Here is a 22821-nt window from a genome sequence, read left to right on the forward strand (position 1 = left end):
TTATATATATTTATAAAAAAGAAAAAAAAATAATTATTGATTATTACAGTTATGTACTAATACTTGTATGCAGATCGCAATCAGATGCACCGCGTGATTTCCGCGCGAAACAAACTGCGCGGACGTATTCACGCGGAATCCGCCTTGTCTGAACGTAGCTTAAAGGAATCTCTTCTATATGAACATAATGTGATATAAAATATAAAAGACATACATAACATTATTAGAATGTATTAGTGCGAAACGGCATAGTGTATTGATAATGTATTTGTATACTGACAGTAGCAGTATCGACTTAAGCAAGCCTATTATTATTTCGACACGCACGTATGACGTCATAGATAGCAAAGAGATCTTAAGATTTTAATTAGACAGTCGATGTGATCAGACAGTTATGTTATCGAATGTTAATCTTCATTTTTCACTATTACTTTATTGCAGAAAATCTCTTAAATTAAAATAAACAAATTATTTAGTTTTGATGGTCAGTATTATTAGAAAGGAAAAAAACCTCAATGTATTCTTATTTCTCAATAATTAAGTAATTATTTACATAATAATTATACAGTAATTATTTATCACAGTTGAACTTTTGATCTATTTAATCAATTTCTTCGTGAAAAGATTAATCATGTTTTGTGTATTACAATTTAATAACTAACCGTTTTGAATAAGCACAATTAAAAATTATTTGACAGATCTTCAATGATCTAATTAATAGATCCCATATTTAATTGATGAATATTTTATTAACCATAATCGACACAATAAAATTTCTTTTCAAGACTAAAAGTTTTAACAACACACTTGACTTTATGTAATGCAACAAAACTTCTCCACAATACGTAGCTTTAATATAATAAAATACATTAATAGCCTATTTTTGCAATTTTAAAAGTAATAAATTTTAAACAAACTTTTTAAAATTGCGGCGATGTAACAATTTGGAAGCCAGAATTGTATCTAACGTAAAAAAAAAAAAAAAAAAAAAAAAAAAAAAAAAAAAAGGTAAAAACGCGGTAGGTCTACGTGAATAATGCTCGGACCGGATGTGCTGCCGCGCGGGCACGCACGGCAGATGGAAGAGACACACGACGCCATGTCCTCGCCATGTTTTGATGTCGTCATCCCGCTCCCCCTCTCCTCCCCCCTTCACCCCTCGGACGTGTTACGGCCGTGCAGCACAATAGCCCGTCGTGTTTTTTAGCGTGTGTTTTTCCGTAGATTCAAATCGCACGTTCCCGGTGGTTCCTGGTGGCTCGGCTCTCGTCACGTATTCTCCAGCACCCTCCCCGTTCAATCGTATATACGCCGCGCGAGGCTGGATAACCCTCCTCGTAGAAGATTCGCTGGGCCCGCGGATGTCTTCATGTTCGTGGAAGTAGTTGCGGGGGGGGTCAGCGAGCATCGTCCACACGGTGATCGTGTCTCGGTGCGAGACGGGAGAATCGATCGTACCCCTCGTCGCCACTTACGTTAGCACTGCCTCCCGCCGTTGACTCTTTTTTTATTTCGATCGACGGCATCAAAACGCTTTGACGTTCTCTTCTTGGCGTCGCCAAGACGTGGTTACATCACGCCACCCTGAGGGGGCGGATCCAGCGGATCCATCGGATCTTAGAGGAACGGGCAGAGCGCGCCTCGCGTGCGTGCGTACGTACGTACGTGCGAACGTGCGTGCGTGCGTGCGTGCGTACGTGCGCGCCTTACGTTCTCCTTTCACGTCTTCGTCTTGATTATACGAAGAGACACGAGGAAAGGGATTTAAAATGGAGTTACGCCTGCACTCGCCAGCAGGAGCGGAACCGATCGTGTATCAGTGGCCTCTTACCTCGGGATCGGGATCGGTGAGTAGATTATTTAAGAAAATGAAAGCTACGTAATATTACAGTGACAAGCATATAAGCATCAAGCTGATAAAGGATGAAGACACGATTGAATTGTGATCAATTTTAATAAAGAATTTGTTTCCTTATTCTAACTTATTTGTTCACGTCACTTATTTATTGTTATAATATTGATGATTTTCTTCTACGTTGTATCGCTTTACTGCGCTATGTGTATTATGTTTATATTACATGTTATATGTATATATTATAGGATCGTCACGATGGGGCATTGGACGTTATCGAAACTATGCGATGGGTTTGTGAAGATTTGCCAGATTTGAAATTACCCTTAGAGAATAATATTCTTTGTAATTATGATCCGAGAGATTACGAAAGTATGAAAAGCTTATGTGACAGATTCAACAGAGCAATTGATAGTTTAGTACAATTGGTACGTGTATTTTTATTATACAGCATTGTATAGGAAATATACTAAATGTAATCGATACATATACAAATGTTACAATTACATATTACTGTTGGGAAACATGTTATGATTATATATCATATTATTGGGAATATCTACAGGAAAAAGGTACCAGTCTACCATCCCAGAGATTAAATAAGAGACCTAGTAGGGGTTTACTTCGTCACATACTTCAACAAACTTATAATCAAGCTGTGGTCGAACCAGATAAGTTAAATCAATATGAACCTTTTTCACCGGAAGTCTACGGCGAAACGAGTTACGAGCTTGTATGTCAGATGATCGATCAAATTGATGTGACGGAGGACGATGTCTTTGTTGATTTAGGATCTGGAGTAGGTCAAGTAGTTCTCCAGATGGCAGCTGCAACTTTATGCAAAATTTGTATCGGTGTAGAAAGGGCTGATGTACCATCAACATATGCACAAGTACGGTTAATTAAGTTAATAATTATAGCTTAATCATTGATTGTAATTATATAAATGAATATATCTATTTATACAATTATAATATTTACAGTTTTAATATTGTATTGTGTTATAATAAGTGACATGCTCTATATTATCATTATAGAGCATGGAAGTAAACTTTCGCAAATGGTTAAATTGGTATGGAAAAAGATGCGGGGAATATCGTTTGGTAAAGGGAGATTTTTTAGCGGATGAACATCGTGAAAGTATTACTGGAGCTACGATAGTATTTGTTAATAATTTTGCGTTTGGCCCGACAGTTGATCATCAATTAAAAGAACGCTTTGCCGATTTACGAGACGGCGCGCGTATAGTATCTTCGAAATCGTTTTGTCCATTGAACTTTCGAATAACGGATAGAAATCTGAGTGGTAATATATACTTGCCTATATTAATTTAAATACAATACTTCATAATTTTTATCATACAAATTTTATTTGTCCAACAGATATAGGCACGATAATGCATGTCTCAGAGATGTCGCCATTAAAGGGTTCTGTCTCTTGGACTGGTAAGCCGGTGTCGTATTATTTGCACGTGATTGATCGAACTAAATTAGAACGTTATTTCCACCGCTTGAAAAACAATAAACAAGGTGGCTTAGATGAAAACTCTGATTCTGTGATAAGCAACACTGCCAGCAATAGTAGTAAGGTTTCTAATAGGAATGAAAGAAATGATAGAGCCAAGAGAGACCTTTCGAGACAATTGGACAGTCCAAATCATTCGGAGCAGCAAGGAACAAATAGTGACTCTGAGCTAGACGAGAATTCTATCAAAAGTCGTCGACAGCCGAACAAAATACGGAGGAAATTCAATAGAAAAACTACGAACGGCATTACGAGAGCTCCTGCTAGAGGTAGACAGAGAGGAAGAGGCGTTAAGAGAGCCAAGCCTAAGAAGACGATCAATATATCTGGATTAGACCTGTTACATAGTCAAACTTTGCTCAGTACATCACCTCAAGCTCTTGGGAAAAAACTTCCACCTGCTCCTGGTTGTGTAGATCAACAATTGTCTTCATTGTCGCTTTCTTTACAGCATTCCACCTCAGTGCACGAGGAACTCAGTATACCATCCGCTCCGTCCGCGACTCCTTACGCTCTGCAAATACTTTTGGACTTGTATAGGTAATTGTTTTATATTTTTTCTTTTTTTTCTATCCTTTTTTGCTACTATTTTTATGAAAATTAGAAATATATTATACCGCGTATATTTGTCACAGGGACCAATTCATGCTCATGTTAGAATCAATGAGAACACCCACCTACAAAGTATCTGTTAATACGGATATCGCGAAAGAGAGAGAAAGGAACTCTAAGCTTCAGTCGAGAGCAGCGCAATTGGAGAAGCAAATTAAAGTACTCATAGATGATAGTGTAGCTCTCTTGAAGGCGAGAATGACTGAATTAGGTATCAATGCTACGTCACCTGGAGATCTGCTAGCGAAAGCCAAGGAAATAGTTCTAAGACATAAACAGTTACAAGCTAAGGCGAGCAAATTGCAAGCACAAGTGGCGTCTATGGAAACTGAACAAAGCAGATTAGTGGCGCTTAGACATCAAGAGTTGCAGGAAAAATATAATGGTCATGGAAGCGTGAACGGCATAACAAATCCACCTCAATCGCTTACTCAAGATTATATATTAAAAGAAATTTCCGCCACGCGTAAACGATTACATTCTCAAGTATGTATCTTGTTATTTAAAGCATTTATTAATCGATTTCTAATTTATACAATTATATTGTTTTCCATCTGTTTAATCTGTTCTTCTTTTTTCCCTTTTTTATATGTTAGATGCATTATTGAAATAGATTTATTTTTTTCCAAAATAGGTCTCGAAACTAGAGCACGAATTGAATGTTTTGGAGAGGACAAGTAACGAGAAGCAAGTAGCTGCAATTGCTCAGCAACAGAGGGATATGATGGGAAATAAACACTCACAAAATTTACATCATCAACAGCAAGTTAATAAAAATGGAACAACGCGAAAAAGTAGGGAAGGCCGTTCGAGATCGCAGGAATGGCCCGATGTTCCAGACATAGGAAAGATACAGGAAAATAATCCAGAAATATTAGCGCAAAAGATTTTGGAAACCGGAAGGCAGATAGAGGCAGGCCGTATCCCACACAGGCAGAGTACGAATGGCAACAATAATTCCAGAACTAGACTGCCACAAGCATCTCTCAGTTTTTCTAATGCATCATCCGCTAATTCGTCCACACAATTACCACAGACAGTCAATAAAGATGTGTCGAATAGAACTCAAGAACCACCCAGAGTCGCCAATTTTGAGGACAGATTGAAAAGTATCATCACAAGTGTATTGAACGAGGACCAACAGAACAGGACTAAGCAACAACAGATGCAGTTGCAAGTGCAATTGCAAAGTCAAGCTGAGTCCGACAGAAAGCGCGTTCCATTACCGCAAAGTGTTTCTACTCCGGATTATACTCAGGTAAATATATTGATCGATGTCTATTTTCTCTTTTTGTTTTTAAATGCGCGCTTTGCACTCGTGTAATTCCGCATTTCCAGTGATATTTTAACAACAGATTGCGGTATTGCAGGTTTCACCTGCGAAACTAGCGCTTCGCCGTCATCTCTCGCAGGAACGCATCTCATCATCTCATTCGACATCGTCCGACAGATCGACGGTCGATTCTAGACAATCATCGGGTCATGACAATCGACTTGTAACTGGTGGAAGTGGATTGCTTGTCTCTACGGTCGGTGAACTCATGAATGGAGAGATAGAAAGGACTCTGGAGATATCCAATCAGTCTATAATAAACGCCACCGTTGACATGAGCACGATAATAAGACCGGAAACCGTATACTCTCCCATTAGTAGACCAGCGAGTGCCGAAGGAGACGCCGGTTTGTCGACTTTGGCACATGTAGCTAGTTACGTGCCCACCTCTTCGGGAGCTTCCACTTCCACGCCCACAGCTAGTTCAAGATCGTCCGTACTCTTTACTCCAGTATCGCAGCCGCAAAGGTATTTATACCTCGATTTGATACGGTTATTTTATGCGATCTATTGATATACATTACTATAGATGAAAATGTATCGCTTCCATCCAGATATACACCGGTCCAGTTACCGCGAGCGGACATTAAGCCTTATCACGAATCCTACTTTTCGGATAATCCCACTCAGTCGCTCACGCAATCCCACTCGGCGCCACCACCTCTACATTCGTCGTCCCAAGCTACGTCAAATGGGGAATTATTGCCTGTAGAAGGGCTCGCAGCATCATTACATGCCCGAATATTGAACAATCATAATAATAGCGGTAAAACCGAGTCGACCCTTTCCAGCAATAGAAGGTAATAATACTTCGAAACGGTATTAATATCGAAAGATGAGAGGTTGATCAAGCATAATATAACGCATTCGCTACATTCGTAGGTTTCAACCATATCCACGATACGCAACGAACAGTAATAGTAACAGCAACAACGCAAATACGACAAGTGCAAATGCAGTAACAGCAATTTGCCAGTCGCAAACATCAATGTCCATAAAAACGGAAGCGGTTGTATCATCGGTAAGCACAAGCGGAGCGCCTTTGAGTCCTCTCGTGGAACCACATTCTAATACGTCGACGCCGCTAGTTGACGAACCTCAGATGACGACGCAGAGTCAACGAAACGTCGTTGGAGATGACGGTAAACGGAATGATTTAATACTTTCTGGACGCTTCTGAAAACGTCCTGTTAGATTATTAGTATGAAATGTATACGCTTGTGGAATGAAACTGTGCTCCAATTGAGTATGCTTCGGTACAATAGCTATGGAAGATTTGTCGTAATACGTGAAGCGAGCTATAAAATTCTCGAATAATGCTTCAGTTTGTATCAAAAAATATATACATTCGAATATACGATTTGGCAAATAGACCGCGTTATATAAATTCAAGTTGTTAAATAACGCGATTTTGAATATATAGTAACACTGTATATTAATTGTCAATCTGATCCGACTCGCGAGAATACATTTCTCCTTACGCAATTTTTTTTATGCAAGAATATGTACAGCTGCCTCTGTTTCATTATTTTATTGTTAGTATTCTTATCAAATATACATAAGGAATATAGAATAGTATGATACTGTTGATAAAAATATCATAAAATCTTCGCGCTATATAAATACCGCTAAACGCCACCTTGCTTAGATATTTTTCTAGATACTATTATATTAATTTTTTTTCTCTATGCATCTCTCCACGTATTTACATGCACTAATGGTTTAGCTTATCTTACGGAGCTGGTATTTTGACTTTTATTTATATTTATTTTTGTTGTTGTTTGCTGTATTTGTTAGATGCACTGTAGCTGTTTATTGGTTAGTTCTCTCTGTCACATACTCGATCTCAAAATCCCTGAGGCTTGTTTTATTAGAGATTGAGACACGCACACAGATCACAGAGAAGGGAGAAATGAAAAAAAATACACGGCTGCCTGTGGGTTGGTTCGTCGGTACGTTGTCGCCGGTGAGTTGTCCCACGGGGGTCAAAATTCATTTTGTTTTATTCGATTCTCTAATCATTTCGTAAATTATATATAATAGTTTATTTTTATTTATCTTTTCTCCTTGCCTTATGCGTGGATGTAAGAGCAGCGTTTATATTCTTACTTATTTTGGAAAAGGCATTACTAGTTTAGAAATCAGTTTCCATGAAAATAAGCCACAGACTCGCGCAAGGATAGAAATTCGATTTCATGGATGAATTATATGTACATAGATATAGCATGTTAAGAGTTAGAGTTTGAACAAATATATTCTAATTGATGGGCTTTATTTTACTTTTAGTGCATGTTGCATGTGAAAATTTCGAAATATTTCTATTTATTTTGCGCTAGTATCACGTTCAACTTTCAATGCAACTTTTTCAAATTGGTCAATTGATACAACATATTTTATTGTAATATTAGTATATCTTCTTCTTTTTTTTTTTTTATATGTTTTTCAGCGTATGATACATTCTATATTTGCAAATGATGTAGCAATCACAGCTAAAGAAATTGATTTTATTTTTTAAATTTACAAACTATAATTTCTATCACCTATATGATTCAATAAAGAATAAAATTGAAATTAAATTGACTTTAAATTCCATGTGTTCTTTTGTTTTATGCATTTAATAAAAATGTAATATAACTGGTTTAGTGCTTTAAAAGGTACTTTAATATTTTTTCCCCCTAAATCTTTATACACACAGTATTCATGTTGTATATATTGCTTACTAATAAGTAATGTGTATATATATAAACTTTATATTAACTTATATATAAACTTTTGATGTAACTTTTATTTTGTAGAGGATATATATACATTTTTTTATAAAAAAATTACATAAGTTATATTAATAACAAAGATATATAACGATAAAAAAATAATCATAATTTACATCATATTATTGTATCAGGGTTATTGGCTTATTTTTATGAAAATTTGGTGACATACAGCTTGTTTAACGCTTTATTTATATGACATCATGATGACTGATCGAGATTTATTTTGCAGATGCAGAAGCTGCTTGGCGGAATCGTATTAGCTCAGGATTTGATCGCTTGGCCGACTTTGCTTCCACAGAATTAGATAAACGTAGACGATCGACGGAAGGAGTGAATACAAGTCCCGATAGTGGATTGGGTTCAGATAGCGCGGTGACGGGACCACCGCCTGTAGTACCTTCACCCGACGAAGCGTTAGGACCACCAAGAACCCCGTCTCCGACTAGTCCTCGTCCTGCGAATCTATCTAGCGGTAATCCTCCGAGTAGCGCATCTTCTTCGGTACCTCTGAAGTATCAACGACAACCAGATCCCGAGCGACATCACTTTAAAAAGAAATTTTTTCATCGCGATTGGAATAATTCTGCGAGTACTAGCAAATTTCGTCCTAAAGGTAAAGATTGGGATTGGAATCATTCCGGGCAATGGCCTTCGAATGACGAACAATCTTAACTCTGTCTATATGCAAAAGATAATTTTCTATGTAATCGATGAAAAAGGATTTCAATTGTTTCTCCGAACGTAGGCAAAATGAAAGAAATGTTGTTTTTTTGCTTTTAAAATTATTACATATTAATCAAATTAATTTTTATTTTATTATTAATAGCTCTCTTGTACAGTGTAATAACGGACGACATGTTTAATTGCGAAGTACAATACATAGAAGGGAACGTACATACGTTTTGTATCATTTGACCGATAAAAGATTAGTAGAACGAAAGAGATGAGGTTGCATGGTGATGAGGTCTATGTGAGCGTTTGAACGAAATCAATCCTGACAAACACGCTTGTGGTTCACTTAGCATAAAATATATTTGTATTACAATGAATATAGTTATGAGACTAATTAATAAGATGATAGGATTCATCAATTCAAGTTTATGCGGATTGAAATTGTAAGGCTATTAGGAATTACCCATATATATTGGGAGGAATTTACAGACTCTAAAAGAAGGTTATGAAAATATTACTCGCTGATGTAGCATTTTAACTTATTATTATCATTATCATTATTAGTAATCAGGTTTTTTGTAAGGCTTTGCGAATAATTATCTCACCGATTTAATCTTTTTTAACACAATTACACAATACTATCGAGTTCGTATGCCGTGTCTATAGATACAAAACGTCTCGTAATCTACGCCTGTATACACACACACACACATATATACATAGATAGTTAGATAGACATGTTAGATACTTTAGAGAAATATGTTATAGAAGCGATCACACATACTGTATGTATGTAGTATGTATGTATGTATGTATGTATGTATGTATGTATGTATGTATGTATGTATGTATGTATTATATAATGTATGTATGTATCTGTCTGTGTGTCTCTGTGTGTGTGTTTGTGTGTATGCTGTATTTTGTGTGTGTGTGTGTGTGTGTATGTTGTACGTATGATCGTATGTATCACAGGCGTTTTACGGTAGACTGATAGAAGGAGCAATTGGTATTGGCAAGAAAAAAAAGAAAAAAAAACAAGCCAGCAAAAAAAAACCTTTGTGTGTTCGTAGCAAATATCTGCTGCAAATTTTACATGCGGCTATATCTTCCACCACTTCTGGAAGATGTATACCTAAGTGTTCACTGTGGTTCATAGAAAATTGTGGCAACGAACCGCAAAAAAATAGTCACTTAAAATACAATTGTGTTTTAAAGTGGGAAGTCGAAAATGTAAATCTGTTTTTCGGTACACATCTGCATAGATTATTGTACAACCATGCGGAATATCCAAAGAATGGCAGAGTTGGCGAGTCGATTTACAAAAGTTTTAATTGGTGCACCCGTATTGGGCATCGTGTCCAATATCTTTTTTCGGTGCTCCAAAATGGAAAGTCGAGTAAACGTCACGTAAACATCAAGTAGTAGTACTTCAAGACGCTTTAAAAATATGATGCGACATTGTATGTATAAAAATCCTTTCTTTCTTGCGTTGCCGAATTATCCTGATCATATATTATATATATATGGAAGGATTATCACACGTGTTAGACTGTGAGAAATTATAGTTAACGTATTATTTAATATATATCCCCCCTCTATATATGTCATTATACATTTGTAGTTATAACAAGCATTGCCAAGCATGCTAGATACACTGCCGAAATTTCTATGAATTAATTTTATTATTGATCACAATTATTATTTATTGTTTTTATTGAGATATTTTAATACTATTACTATTTGTAAAACAAGTATAACGTTTTTTCTCTTTCATTTCTACCTTCCCGCATTTAACGGTTTTCTAGCGGTATTTATGAGATAATGTTATAACTGAAACAATTGCTCTCTCTCTCCCTTTCTCTCTGATTATAAACATAATTATCATTATCTCCTTTACTGAGGCAAATTTGCGCGAAACAATGTATAATATAATGACAAATTTGGAGATTGATTGTAGAATCTAAGAAATCAAATCGTCAATTAAAGATAAGTGTGCGACTATTGTTGCCTGTGACATACTACTACACATATCAGCGGTAAATCAATTTTTCACTGAAAATTAAATTGAAAATTACATCACGCGGGTAATATAGATAAATCACAAATTATATAATTACAGCTCGAAATCAAAATATATACATACGTATATAAAAATACGTACAAATAGAGTCAATGACATCACGGATGTTTTTGAATACAGGTGCCAGCATGCATTTTATATATGAATTTTCGAAATGATAAAAAAATATGCGGGTTAACGCGTATATGTGTATATATGTATTCAAAAATATATAAAGAGACGTTAACATTATAATCTTTCAACTACTCTTGAACTTGAAATAGCATGTGGTAATGAGCATGCCGTCCTCCGTATTAAGATTGGTGTTGGTAGTTTTATTGAACGAAGCGTACGCTCGTAATACGCGGGACACCGAAGTGATATTGCTACCGATATGGGACTCGAAAGGTGCATTGGAGGTATGTATAGGATATATCCTTATTATGTGATAATAGCATATTCTTTTTATTTTTTAAATACCTGGGAAAAAAATATTAATCAAGTATATACGTGTATATATTTGATGTTTATTTGATTATAAATTGACTTTCTTCCCAGAGTAGATATCAAGAGAAAGAAAAAGTTTTTAATATACCGATTATCCGATTTGTGCACAGATTCCATTAACTTTTAAAGTATTTGGGCAATTGATCCAGCTGAGTCTACGTAGAAACGACAAAATTGTATCGTCCGACTTTCAAGTGTGGAAACATAATGCTAGAGGCGTCACGGAAGAGTTGTCGCAATTAAATGCACCAGATCCTTGCTATTATCTTCACGAGGATCATATCGGCTCCGCGGCCATAAGTTTCTGCCAAGGACATGGATTGGTCGGTGGTATCTCTAAAAATAAAAAAAAAGTTCTATTCCTTTACTCGTCCTTTCTCTTTCTCTATTTCTTTTTTTGATCGTTTCGCGTATGTATATGGAATATAAAAGATTAATGTATCTCTGTTGGAAGTAGCACGGGCTCGTCTTTCTGGAGAACGTCACGTTGGAGATTACGCCGTTACGAAACGGCATCGAGTCTTCGCCCTTACTCGTCGACGATGATCGTTATATCAAAGAAGAAACCGATTTTCTCGGTAAACCTCATGTGGTTAAACGATCATCCATACGAACTCGGAATCTCGAGACTCCGAAACGAACACGAGCTACGAGAGAGCGATTGACATTAGAGCTGGCCGTCTTTTTCGACGAGACGGCGTATCGTTTATTCTCGCCCTTCTTGGACGGGGACGACGAAAAGATTCGCGATATGTTGTTAGCGTACGTGAACGGCATCCAAGCGTTGTACCATCATCCGAGCCTCGGCGTTTCAATCGACATTTCGTTGATACGTCTGGACGTTATTCAAAGGCAGCCGCTGGATCTGCCGCACTTCGGTGGCGAGAGAGGCGGCCTGTTGAATTCGTTTTGCAATTACGCGAACGCCCGTAATCCCACGGAGGATACTCATCCGCGTCATTGGGACATGGGTCTCTATGTGACCGGATTGGATCTTTATGCGCTCGAAAACGGGAAAAGGAACGGTGCCACCATGGGATTAGCCACCGTCGGCGGTCTGTGTATCCCGCTCTATTCCTGCGTGATAGCGGAATTGGGGGTCACGGATCAGCTCGGGAAGCCGTATCCGTCCGCGGGCTTTACATCGGTTTTTATCGCCGCTCACGAAATCGGCCACAAGTAAGTTTCTTTAAGCGATAAGAGAGCTAAAAGACATGAAATAATCAAATATAAATATATATAATTATATATAAAATATGCTTATATGTGTGTATGTTTTCCTTACATAAATTTATATATAATTATATACGGGTAATTTCTCAAAATTTTACTTTCTCTAAAAAACAATGTGAAAATTATTCTAATTATTTTTCAATTAATTATTTTTATTTTTTCCTATATATACAATATGCGAACAGAAATTATACAAGAGAAAGAAAATACATTATATATAATTATATATTTATAATATGGAGACGAAAACGAAATGTGACCTCTGTTCGTTTGAAAGTTTAGGAATGCATCATGACTCGAGTAACAACGCGTGTCCGAAGGACGGATACATAATGTCTCCCAGTAGGGGTGTTCGAGGTGAGACAGTGTGGTCCGACTGTAGCCGCGAGATAGCCAAGACGCTCTCGCAGACGAAACCTTGTCTCCTAGATTGGCCCGAACCAGGAAATACCTCGGACGCGGCTGCGCACGACCATTATTCGCGTTATCGCGATCTACCCGGAAGAGAATGGACCGCCAAGAGGCAGTGCGAATTACTCCTACGCGACAAGGACGCGAATGCCGTCATGTTGTATGAGTCTTGTCAGTCCCTGCGATGCGAGACACCTCGCAGGAGCGGATATTACTTCGCAGGACCGGCGCTGGATGGTTAAGCATCTTTTTCATGCCGAATATGCCAGATACGCTATGACTTCACGTTAAGCTAATTCATTTTTTTTTTCTTTTCAAGGGACTCACTGCGCACCCGGCAGGGAATGTCGCGGTGGAGAATGCATGTCCGTTCTTGAACAGCCATCTGACAGCGAAAGAGGTAGCTGGAGCGAGTGGAGGGAAGATTCCTGCAACAGCGGTTGCTTGCAACGATCCAGAGGCGCTCGAATTAGACGACGATTTTGCGAAAATCGGAATCGTAGAATAGAGGCGACAAGTTGCAAAGGGCCGTATTACGATGTGCTCTTGTGCAATGATGAGAAACTTTGCAGAAAGAAGCGCAGAACGATCGGCGAGTTTGCTACGTTCAAATGCGCTCTTTTCAGCGAAAGACTGCCGGAATTGGACGGCGCAGCGAAGGGATTGCAGGCGGAACACGAGGCTGACAGACCCTGGATGGCTTGCGCGATATTTTGCCGACGAAAGGACATCGCCGCTTATTATGCTCCGCGCGTGGAACTAAACGATCTCGGCCTCGACCCGTATTTACCCGATGGAACGTGGTGCCACGCCGAGGAGGGTCGAGATTATTTCTGCCGTCAGCATCACTGTCTACCGGAGAACTTCCTATTCGGGAAAAAATCGCCAATCAAGGATTATCGGTACGAGGAGGAATTAGGACCGCAAAATGCAGGAAATCAGTTTGGATCGACCGACCGACTCGTCAAGTATCTGACATCGGGCCCAGACGGTTTGCCATTGTTGACTTCCGTGTCACGCGATATTACCTCTTCGCCCGATGAAGATGAGTGGATTGACAAGGATTATATCGAATTACCCGCATCCGAAGCGAGCTTTTCCATCGCTTAATAGTAAGGTGAGGAAAAAAAAAGGGAAAAACAAATCAATAGTTATTAGTTGGCACGCTTCCGGGAAGGGGAATAATCGTAAAATGGTCGTTCTCTCTCGTTCCATATGAGAAAGTGCCTTGAGAGATAGGATAGGGGCGATGACGTCATCCCTTTCCCCCCACTTCGTCATCTATTTTAAGAATGTCCCGAGTATTATATTTGTATTTATATAGAAGCGAGACGGGGAGCCGGGTAACTCAGTTGATAGAGCGATTGTCTGATAATCGGTAAATCTTGAGTTCAATCCCGACTCGTGCCACCCCACATAAGGTAATGGTTACATTTAAGTAGGATTAAAAATATTTCTACATGAGAAAACAGATCCGCTATTATACAAAGTATGTAAGATAAAGGAAGCGTTGGTACTGTGTCCCGAAAGGACACGAAAATCCATTAAGAATCTTTACCTTTTCCTAAGAGCGAGACGGAGAATCGAAGGCAATAAAGAAAAATACGTATATAACTCTTATAATTTAATAATTCTCATATTATTTAGCGTACAAATAATTAATAAAGTGTTAAACTTAGGAGCTCGTTATATAACTGGACGACCGATTAAACGATCGGACTTAATTATAATTCGTCTTAATACTTAATATAAACAAAATTTTTCCTTTGTTAGACAAAGTGTACATACGAAAAAAAGAAACGATGTATGTACAAGACCCGTCGCGCAATATTCACAAACTTGTTTCATTATTTTATTCTTCATTTACGTTTTTTTGATTGACTCGATTATATATGCTTTCGTGTCACTATATATGTTAAAATGAGTACAGACTTGTTGCGTTTCTTTGTTTTGTATCATCGTTGTGAATTAACATTAATTTTTTAAACAACGATAATTTACGCGCTTTTATTTGCTACAAGTACGCGAACCTTGATTAAATGAAACATATCAAGTTTCTGACATTGCACTGTTCTTATGTTGTCTTACAACCTTCGTACATACTACACATACATGCACACATATACACCCACATATCATACGTATAATAGAGGAAACAAAGATCGAGACGCGACGATCACACAAATATTAGCGATGATAATAATAATAATATAATAATGATAATAGAGATGTGTTCTTTCTATAATAATTCTATTATTATATTATTTAATATACAATTTAATATATATATCCGTCTCTTTAGTCGATCAATTGGGCTATCGTTACGCGCGAAGAGGCCGCTATGTATAGAGACGCCAATTCGTCGAATTTCAATTCAAACTCGTCGAACATTGAAGCAGCGTCGGAGAAACTAAAATAGACTTATTTTTTAATTCGGTCTCTACAAACAAATCGCGGAGACACTTAATTGCTCTCGATCGTTCTGTCATATTTGTTGTCATCATCTTCGCTGAATACCCCGTCTGTGTACTAGAACGCACACAAAACGTATCATACGCTCGTCGATCGGGACGATTAGAGATGTCCAATTGCGTTGATATTATTCCTTACATCATACATATTTTTTTCTTTTTTTTTTTTTTTATTCATCATTATATTTGAGCTCAATTGGGTAGCGTGTCGTACAATATATCCTTAGCACTTTGCGTCAAATTTTCCGGGAATTTAATATCAAACGACACGAGCAAATCACCTTTCCGCGATGGCTCCTTCGGGAATGGTAGACCATGTCCTTGGAACCTCTTGACCGTATTCGGCTTGACAATTTCTCTCGTCAGATTTAAAGGTATTTTCTCGCCGGTTAGCGTAGGAACTTCGATGATGGTACCGCATAAAGCTTGCTTTAAGCTCAGTTTACACATATACCTAATGTCACTGCCTTCTCTCCTGAATAACGGATGCGGCTTGTCTCTAATGATAAAAACGATATCTGCCGGTTCCCTTCTTGGTGACTGATCGCCCTCCTTCTGAAAAGTGATCTTGGTACCAGCTTTCCAACCTGGTTTTACATTGATAGTAAGGAGCTTGTCCTCTTTCTTGGTGCTACCGTCTGGCTGTATGGCCCGTCTGCATATTTTCATCTTCTTCGTGCAACCGCGTAGAATTTCTTCCAAACTGATGTACAAATCGTGTTCGATAGCTGGATCTTGCGCACGATCTTTGCCGGCAGCTTTGCCAGTATTCGGACTCGCAAAATTGAACGAGTGTGATCTAAAGGCGCCACCTTGTCGTGGTGGTCCCATACCGAGTCCGAAGGGATCCATATCGATGTCCATGTCGTCTTCATGAAAGGTGAATCCTCCGCGATTACCGGCAAATTCGAACAGATTGTGAAAAGGACTGGCCGAGCCGAAGAATTGAGCGAAGGTCGCTCTGGGATCGCCGTGGAAGGTGTACGTGGCACCTCCTCCGCCTCCGCCGGCAGAGGCGCCTCCCTTGAGACCCTCCTCGCCGAATTTGTCGTAGACCTCCCTCTTCTTCGCATCCGACAGCACTTCATACGCCTCTGCTATTTCCTTAAACTTTTCCTCGGCACCCGGACTCCTGTTCTTGTCGGGATGATATCGTAAGGCTAACTTTCTGTAAGCCTTTTTTATCTCCTCATCGCTTGCTCCTTTGGCTATGCCAAGTATTTTATAGTAATCCTTCCCCATTTTTCTTCTTATTCGTCTCTATTGTTTCTGAAACAATATCCAGATCAAATGTATTATTTTAATGTACACAAATCAATCGGAGAATTGTTTATATTTTTATTTCCTTTTCTTCTTAATTCTTGAAAATCAATGTAAAAAAAAAAAATAATAATAATAATAATAATTGTGATCATTAATCGCTTTAATATTAAAATATGACAAATATTAATATATTTGAAAATTATTTGTATTTTAAAAAATATTCATAAAAGGGAATATTAAACACAAAAGAAAAGCCCTATATAAACTGGAAATTTCCGATTAATAATAAAGTTTCAAGGTTCTTTTATATTTCCATTATTAAATTAAAAATTTTTGACATTGGCAATTTTTCTTTCAAAATACATACAGCTTCCATATATGTGTATGTTATAAGTCTTAAAATACCAATGTTTGTCATGCTTTAACATTAAAGTGACTAATATGAGCACACGACGATCATTCGATGTCGACTCTTTCTTTCAAGCTACGAAGGAGATATACAATTATATTCCAGTGAATTATTTTAATTTGCTTCAATAATAAATTCACATATATAATTTAGAATTAGAATTCAATTACGCATACTTTTTCGTTATCGCCATGATCTTTCTACTCGATATGTCAAAGAAATATTGCGTACGATTGGAAGAAAGAAATAGAAACGATATGTTTCGCACGCGTTCACGGACACACATTCGCGTGTATAAGTACGGTCCCGTGTGATTATAATAGGAATGTACTAGAATCGCCGCGAATACGAGGAACGCGACCCAAGTATTTATGATCGAATTTTTTACCATTTTTTTCGCGTCGAGTTTCGAAAGGTGGAGAACCACATCGGGAGCCTCCAATATACACCCACGTACATATCACCGATATCTATTTCTGGCAATGATGACCGCGAATACACGACGAATGTTTCGCGCGATTCAAGAGCTGCAACGCAAAAATAAATACCCCACCCGAACTAAGCTCTGTGTCGTTGCCATCGTCGTCCTCGTCGCCTCGTTATATTTTTCACGAATGATACACACGAAAATCGACGCATCGCGAGAGGAGATGTACACTAAAACATACGGATAGTATGCGATTGATTCGACATTTTGCATCGACTGTCTCTCTTTCGTTTAAATTCGTAAAACGTAAGCAAGGTTACGAATGGCGGTAACAGATCTCCTTTTCTCATACGCTTTTCAACGTATTTTATTACTTACTATAAATTATTTCGTATTCTTCAAACAGGTTTCACGTTTCAGACACTTGAAGTACAGAAGTTACATACGCTCGCGAAACTTCACAAAGAATATTCGCGAAAGCAATTCTCCAAATGATACTCGATACTCCTGGGTCACGTACTAAACTGTCGCGTAACGTAACCCTGCAGTCCATATATATATAAACTTTCCATCTAGCAGCTTCCGGAACTTTCGAGAATGAATCGACGCCATTTCCGCAGCGCGACGTCGATGACGTCAAACCGAGCAACTTGCTTGGCGCGAATTTCAAATCTGTGGGCATCTTCTCTTCCTCTCTGCGACCTATTTTCGCCAATATTTTGAAAGTACGGAGATTATATCGCAAATAAAATTAAATAATATGAAAATATGTTTTACGGACAAAAGAGATTTTCTGGATGGACAATATTTTATTTTCAATTATCTGCTTAAACGTAAAAACAGAGCGTGTCTGCATTCTCGTGAATTCGGCGGCATATATTTGTCATAGAAATCTTGAACAAACTCTTCCACTTTAAAACCAAACTTTTGGTATAATATTAAGGCGGGATTGGTAACCGACACATGTAGCGTGACGTCCTGTCCCATACACGTTTGTATCAGATGATATAACATAAATGTGCCAATGCCCGATTTTCGCCATTCCGGACGCGTTAAGAGGAATGAGATGTAAGCCTCGTTATAGCCTACATACGGTACTAATATCGCGAAACCCACGACTAATTTTTTGTACAGTACGACGCACGTGAAATCTGGATATTGCAAACAGTCGGTCACTGAAACAAAATACAATATTTTAGATATATACGACGACGTAGACATATTATTCGGCAAGCAAACGTGTATTTACTTACAATCTATATCAGGCCAAAAAAATTGTCTACACAAACTATTGATCGCAGGAATGTGTTGTGGTCTAATGTAAGAATAATCGATGGGCGCTCTTAGCGGTGGCTTCCATTGTGGATTGTTTCTATTTGTTTTTGCGCACAGCTCTTCCATAATTTTTAACCACAGTGGTTGACAAGAAGTATCTCGCCTTATAAACGGTTTCAAAAGTCTATTCGTATACGGACTGTGTACAGATGTAGGCTCATTGTAACCCTGCAATCTTTGTTCAAAAATGCATCCCAGATCATCGTTAAAATATCGATCCAACACTCGCCCGTTATCTTTTGATAATGTCGCAGATGTTCCCTGTTTAGATCCAAAACGATCAATATCCAATAATGGAAGTTGGTATTCTCTTTTTATTTTTCGCACCGCTAATTTTCTATACAATCTTTTAACAGCGGGCGGTGCTTCCGAGAGATCAGTTTTATTGATTCTTTGCAGTAAATATAGCTCTTCCTGATAAGTCATGCGCGGTATTTTATTATCTGAAATATACACAATATAAATATTGTGATTTTACACTACATATACAATTTGATCAAAAATGATTACCAGCAGTGGCAAATGACTTAGACCAAGGTCGTGGACGGCGTTTTGTTTCTTTAAATAAGGAAACTGGAGGTTGCTCTAGTATGGAAACGGGACTATCGGGACTTTCTTCGTCATACCCTTCTTCCTCTGTTTTAATTTCATCACCAGTATATTTTGGCGATAAAGAACTCGTATTATACAACCAGTCGCAATTATCCATCAGTTGTGACAAGTGAAAATTGTTGTTTTCATATTGACAATCGCGCATTATATCAGAGATAGATGGGACCTCATTTTCATCGTGTAACATTATATCATCCTCGATATCCATGTCTACAAAATATAATTTTCTTAAAACACCTATTTAAAAACACCATTTATGCATTTTGTTTTCTACCCTCTACTATATACCATTTGGCTCATCTTCTTCGAATAGAAAATCAGACAATGTCTCTGTAGGTTGAACATATGCATGAGAATATATTGATGAGCCTCTGTTTTTAAATAATTCTCCACTACAGTTGCTATCTTCTCCAACAGAGATGCTGGAATCTGATGGCGCAGGACTATTTAATGATTTAGAAGACAGTTTTGAACCAATATGTTTTTTTTTATCAATTAACATTTTGCTATCTGTGGAAATAGATTACACTGTTATTAATGCTCTCCGAAAATTGCATATCTACTATATAATTTCAGTTACATTACTTTTAGCAATTAAAACTTCAGGTGGATCATTGTCTGATAATTTCCACCATCCAGACTCTCCTAATTCATTGGTACCAGACTTGAAAAAGATTGCACTATAATGAGATAGCGTACCAGATATAGTACCGATCCAATTTTTCTTTCTCTTCCTAAGTGAACATTAAATTAATATTTCAGAACCTTTTCCAAATATATCGGTAATATAAATGTAATAATGCAGAGTACTTACACAGTCTTCTTGAACAAATAATCCCAATTTCTGTCCACAAAAGTACTAATATCAGATTTCCAATGAAAGTATCCTCTTTTACTAATACCGCTTGATTTTTCACGTAGGTTGTAAAGCGTTAAAATGATGACATTGAGCCATGGCATTCTATCGCGTATGATCATTTCCTCACCTAGTGGATTGCAAGAGGCACAATTCAACTCGAAGAAAACGTCTCCTACAAAAGACATTGGAACGCTGCCTCTCTCCAAACATTCTATATGTATTCTTTTATCGCAACCACCACTACAACGTAACGACGGTTTATCATAAGGATCGCATGCTTTTTCACAATTCTTGCAATTTTCCGTACTTTCAACCTCATTCAGTTCTTCTTTGGGATTTTTTGTACTTTCAACAGCTTTTGACATTTTACTAAAGGAATGAATCAGAGTCTACTTAACCTCTATTTTTCATTGTTTCATTCAGTAATTGGAATTATGTCGATAATTATTAATCAAAGATTCAAACTCTATAAAACTCTATTTAGCGGAGACTGAAATCCGCTTAGGAGAAATTTGAATCCAACTTAGTAAAGTAAGATTTGAATTTATATCAGCAGAGAGAGAAAGCCACGTTATGCTAAAGGTGCCTTTACATGGCAGCGTTAAGCGTCGAGCGTCTGCGCAGAAAATTGCGCAGAATCTAATTTCAGCCTAGAATCTATCTCTTTTAAATTCTGCGCATTTTTCTGCGCAGACGCTTAATGCTGCCATGTAAAGGTGCCTTAAGCCACTTTTTCACACATGCGTGTCGGATTAGTAAAGTATTCAGTTGGATTTTAAAAAGTTTGCACGTCGAACTTTTTTGCATTGAATTTTTTTTACTCTTAATTATTTTAATTGTTATTATTATTTATTATTAATATATATCATTCTTTGAAAAATTCTTTTAATTTGAAAATATATTTTGTAATATACATGTTTTTTTTATTACGCGTATAGTCCTACACTATTATATTTTAAATACGTAAATATCCCCGGATTCAGATCCACTTAACAAAGAATTCAAATTGCCATATTCAATTACGCTAAAACAAAATTTTCTAGGAAGAAGAAATGTGGAAAGAATTTTTGGAAAATAGATTGGTTAACATTTTATTAATACAATTTATAAATATTTTAATTCAATCTCTCTCTGGATATAAATCATTTTACATTTTACATTCAGTTTCCTCGTTTGCATTGAAAATATTTTAACACACGATTAATAGGCACGATTCAAATAAAAGAGAAAATGCCTTAAAAAAACACAATCAATGTTTAAAGTATTGCACAATAAAATCAATAAGTTTCAAACATAAACTTATCATATTTTTTATCAAAATATATGAAATCTTCTTTAGTCAGATTCCAATTTCTTAATATGTATCAGCTTGGAAACTTTATCTATCAAATGTGTCAAATGAGTTTTATAATTTAATGGTACAATCGATGCACAAGTGTGTTTCATTCTCATCTCATCCTGAAAGATGTAAAAATGAAAATAGAAAATAAAATATACATGGCTTAAAATACAATTGGTCTGTATATAATATTAAAGGAAGAAAAGAAGAACTAATAAAAAGTCAAACTGTGGGGAAGGTGATCTTATAAAGTAGTAAAATACATTATGAATTGATTACCTGAAAAACTTCCGATTTTACCCTCAAAGTGAATGTGAACCTCTTGAAATTCGCCTCGTTTAATTTCTGCATATAAGCATCATTATCCTTTTCTTTCAATTCTCCCAATTCTTGTGCCGACATGCCCAATATCTTTTCGGCATCTTCATTGAAAGCAACTATCCAGCGATTGCCTGTTGAGTCTGCTATGTTCATCTGTGAATTATTCGTGAATCTTTTATACATATTTCAGAAATTAGTTTTAAACAATGAGGAGGCTGTGATAAAGTTAATACATACACTTGCCAGCAAGCGATAAACGAAATTCGGATAATCTTTATTACACTTCTCGCATCTAAACATTCCGGTAGATTGATCAATCAGCTAAAATCAAATATGTTATATATAATTATATGTAACATATATCTTGGAAATATCATAAATTTCCGCTTTATAAATATGTACAACTGGTATATACAACTCACCTTCTTTTTGCAAATATCTATGGGACATGCCTTATAGATAGAATTTTCCATGCGAATTAAATTAATAGTCGCCACAACTTTATATGAGTCTGCAAGATTTAATCTTTCTCCCAATCGTGTTTCAGTCGCTTCCTGGAAAGTGTACAATGGCACGTTGAAATCGCCTGCATTTGGTTTAGACAACGATTTAACATTCTCCAAATGACTTGTTGCAGTGTACCATCTGCGCAAACTAAAACAAGCATTATATATGTAATGTGCAATATATATCATATAAAAATTATGTTACTATATATTGTTATGTATTATATTCATGTAACTATATATTTATCTTTCTCTCTTTCTGTATACTTAAATATATATACGAGTATATATACTTAAATATATAT

At 37.0% G+C, this 22821-nt stretch overlaps 5 protein-coding genes across 9 annotated transcripts in view; 2 read left to right on the plus strand and 3 right to left on the minus strand.

Annotated features, from left to right (window-relative positions):
• Nucleotides 1-10506, plus strand: part of LOC115246091 (histone-lysine N-methyltransferase, H3 lysine-79 specific) — a 16367-nt gene extending 5861 nt beyond the window's left edge. Inside the window, exons 1-12 of one of the 3 annotated variants that reach the window (XR_003885630.1) lie at nt 991-1847; nt 2101-2280; nt 2418-2744; nt 2890-3157; nt 3235-3916; nt 4012-4474; nt 4623-5246; nt 5359-5789; nt 5876-6121; nt 6204-6463; nt 7119-7287; nt 8322-8440. Coding sequence is in view for 2 of the 3 variants with exons in the window: in XM_029824696.1 (XP_029680556.1) it covers nt 1770-1847; nt 2101-2280; nt 2418-2744; nt 2890-3157; nt 3235-3916; nt 4012-4474; nt 4623-5246; nt 5359-5789; nt 5876-6121; nt 6204-6463; nt 8322-8764 (4002 nt within the window). In the remaining variant the exon portion in view is untranslated. Of the gene's footprint in view, nt 1-990; nt 1848-2100; nt 2281-2417; nt 2745-2889; nt 3158-3234; nt 3917-4011; nt 4475-4622; nt 5247-5358; nt 5790-5875; nt 6122-6203; nt 6464-7118; nt 7288-8321 lie in introns of those variants that run through there. The other 2 variants (XM_029824696.1, XM_029824695.1) reach the window with 2 other exon arrangements.
• A 317-nt stretch (nt 10507-10823) lies between these two features.
• Nucleotides 10824-14732, plus strand: LOC115246094 (A disintegrin and metalloproteinase with thrombospondin motifs adt-2). Of its 2 annotated transcripts, XM_029824700.1 has the most exons (5): nt 10824-11242; nt 11441-11653; nt 11788-12509; nt 12841-13211; nt 13294-14732. In XM_029824700.1, the coding sequence occupies exons 1-5, from the start codon at nt 11117-11119 to the stop codon at nt 14082-14084; spliced, it is 2223 nt and encodes a 740-aa protein (XP_029680560.1). In that variant the 5' UTR covers nt 10824-11116; the 3' UTR covers nt 14085-14732. The 2 variants fall into 2 exon arrangements, with proteins under 2 accessions (XP_029680560.1, XP_029680558.1); XM_029824698.1 differs by having other exon boundaries at nt 11108-11660.
• Nucleotides 14733-14922: 190 nt separating this feature from the next.
• LOC115246097 (dnaJ protein homolog 1) lies at nt 14923-18109 on the minus strand. Its single transcript, XM_029824702.1, has 2 exons — nt 17923-18109; nt 14923-16714 (listed from the first exon to the last, which is right to left on the minus strand). The coding sequence occupies exon 2, from the start codon at nt 16685-16687 to the stop codon at nt 15638-15640; it is 1050 nt and encodes a 349-aa protein (XP_029680562.1). The 5' UTR covers nt 16688-16714; nt 17923-18109; the 3' UTR covers nt 14923-15637.
• A 224-nt stretch (nt 18110-18333) lies between these two features.
• LOC115246093 (cysteine-rich protein 2-binding protein) lies at nt 18334-20947 on the minus strand. The gene is made up of 6 exons (XM_029824697.1): nt 20306-20947; nt 20077-20225; nt 19780-20001; nt 19390-19701; nt 18798-19322; nt 18334-18719 (listed from the first exon to the last, which is right to left on the minus strand). The coding sequence occupies exons 1-6, from the start codon at nt 20713-20715 to the stop codon at nt 18364-18366; spliced, it is 1974 nt and encodes a 657-aa protein (XP_029680557.1). The 5' UTR covers nt 20716-20947; the 3' UTR covers nt 18334-18363.
• A 500-nt stretch (nt 20948-21447) lies between these two features.
• Nucleotides 21448-22821, minus strand: part of LOC115245982 (replication protein A 70 kDa DNA-binding subunit-like) — a 9248-nt gene continuing 7874 nt past the window's right edge. For both annotated transcript variants that reach the window (XM_029824523.1, XM_029824522.1), the window contains exons 10-13: nt 22433-22664; nt 22248-22331; nt 21969-22163; nt 21448-21808 (exon numbers count right to left, since the gene is read on the minus strand). In XM_029824523.1, the coding sequence (XP_029680383.1) occupies nt 21686-21808; nt 21969-22163; nt 22248-22331; nt 22433-22664 (634 nt within the window). In that variant the 3' untranslated portion in view covers nt 21448-21685. The remainder of the gene's footprint in view (nt 21809-21968; nt 22164-22247; nt 22332-22432; nt 22665-22821) is intronic.

This window comes from Formica exsecta, unplaced genomic scaffold (genome assembly GCF_003651465.1).
Source record: "Formica exsecta isolate Colony F162 unplaced genomic scaffold, ASM365146v1 scaffold138, whole genome shotgun sequence".
In the NCBI taxonomy this organism is placed as follows: Eukaryota; Metazoa; Arthropoda; class Insecta; order Hymenoptera; family Formicidae; genus Formica; species Formica exsecta.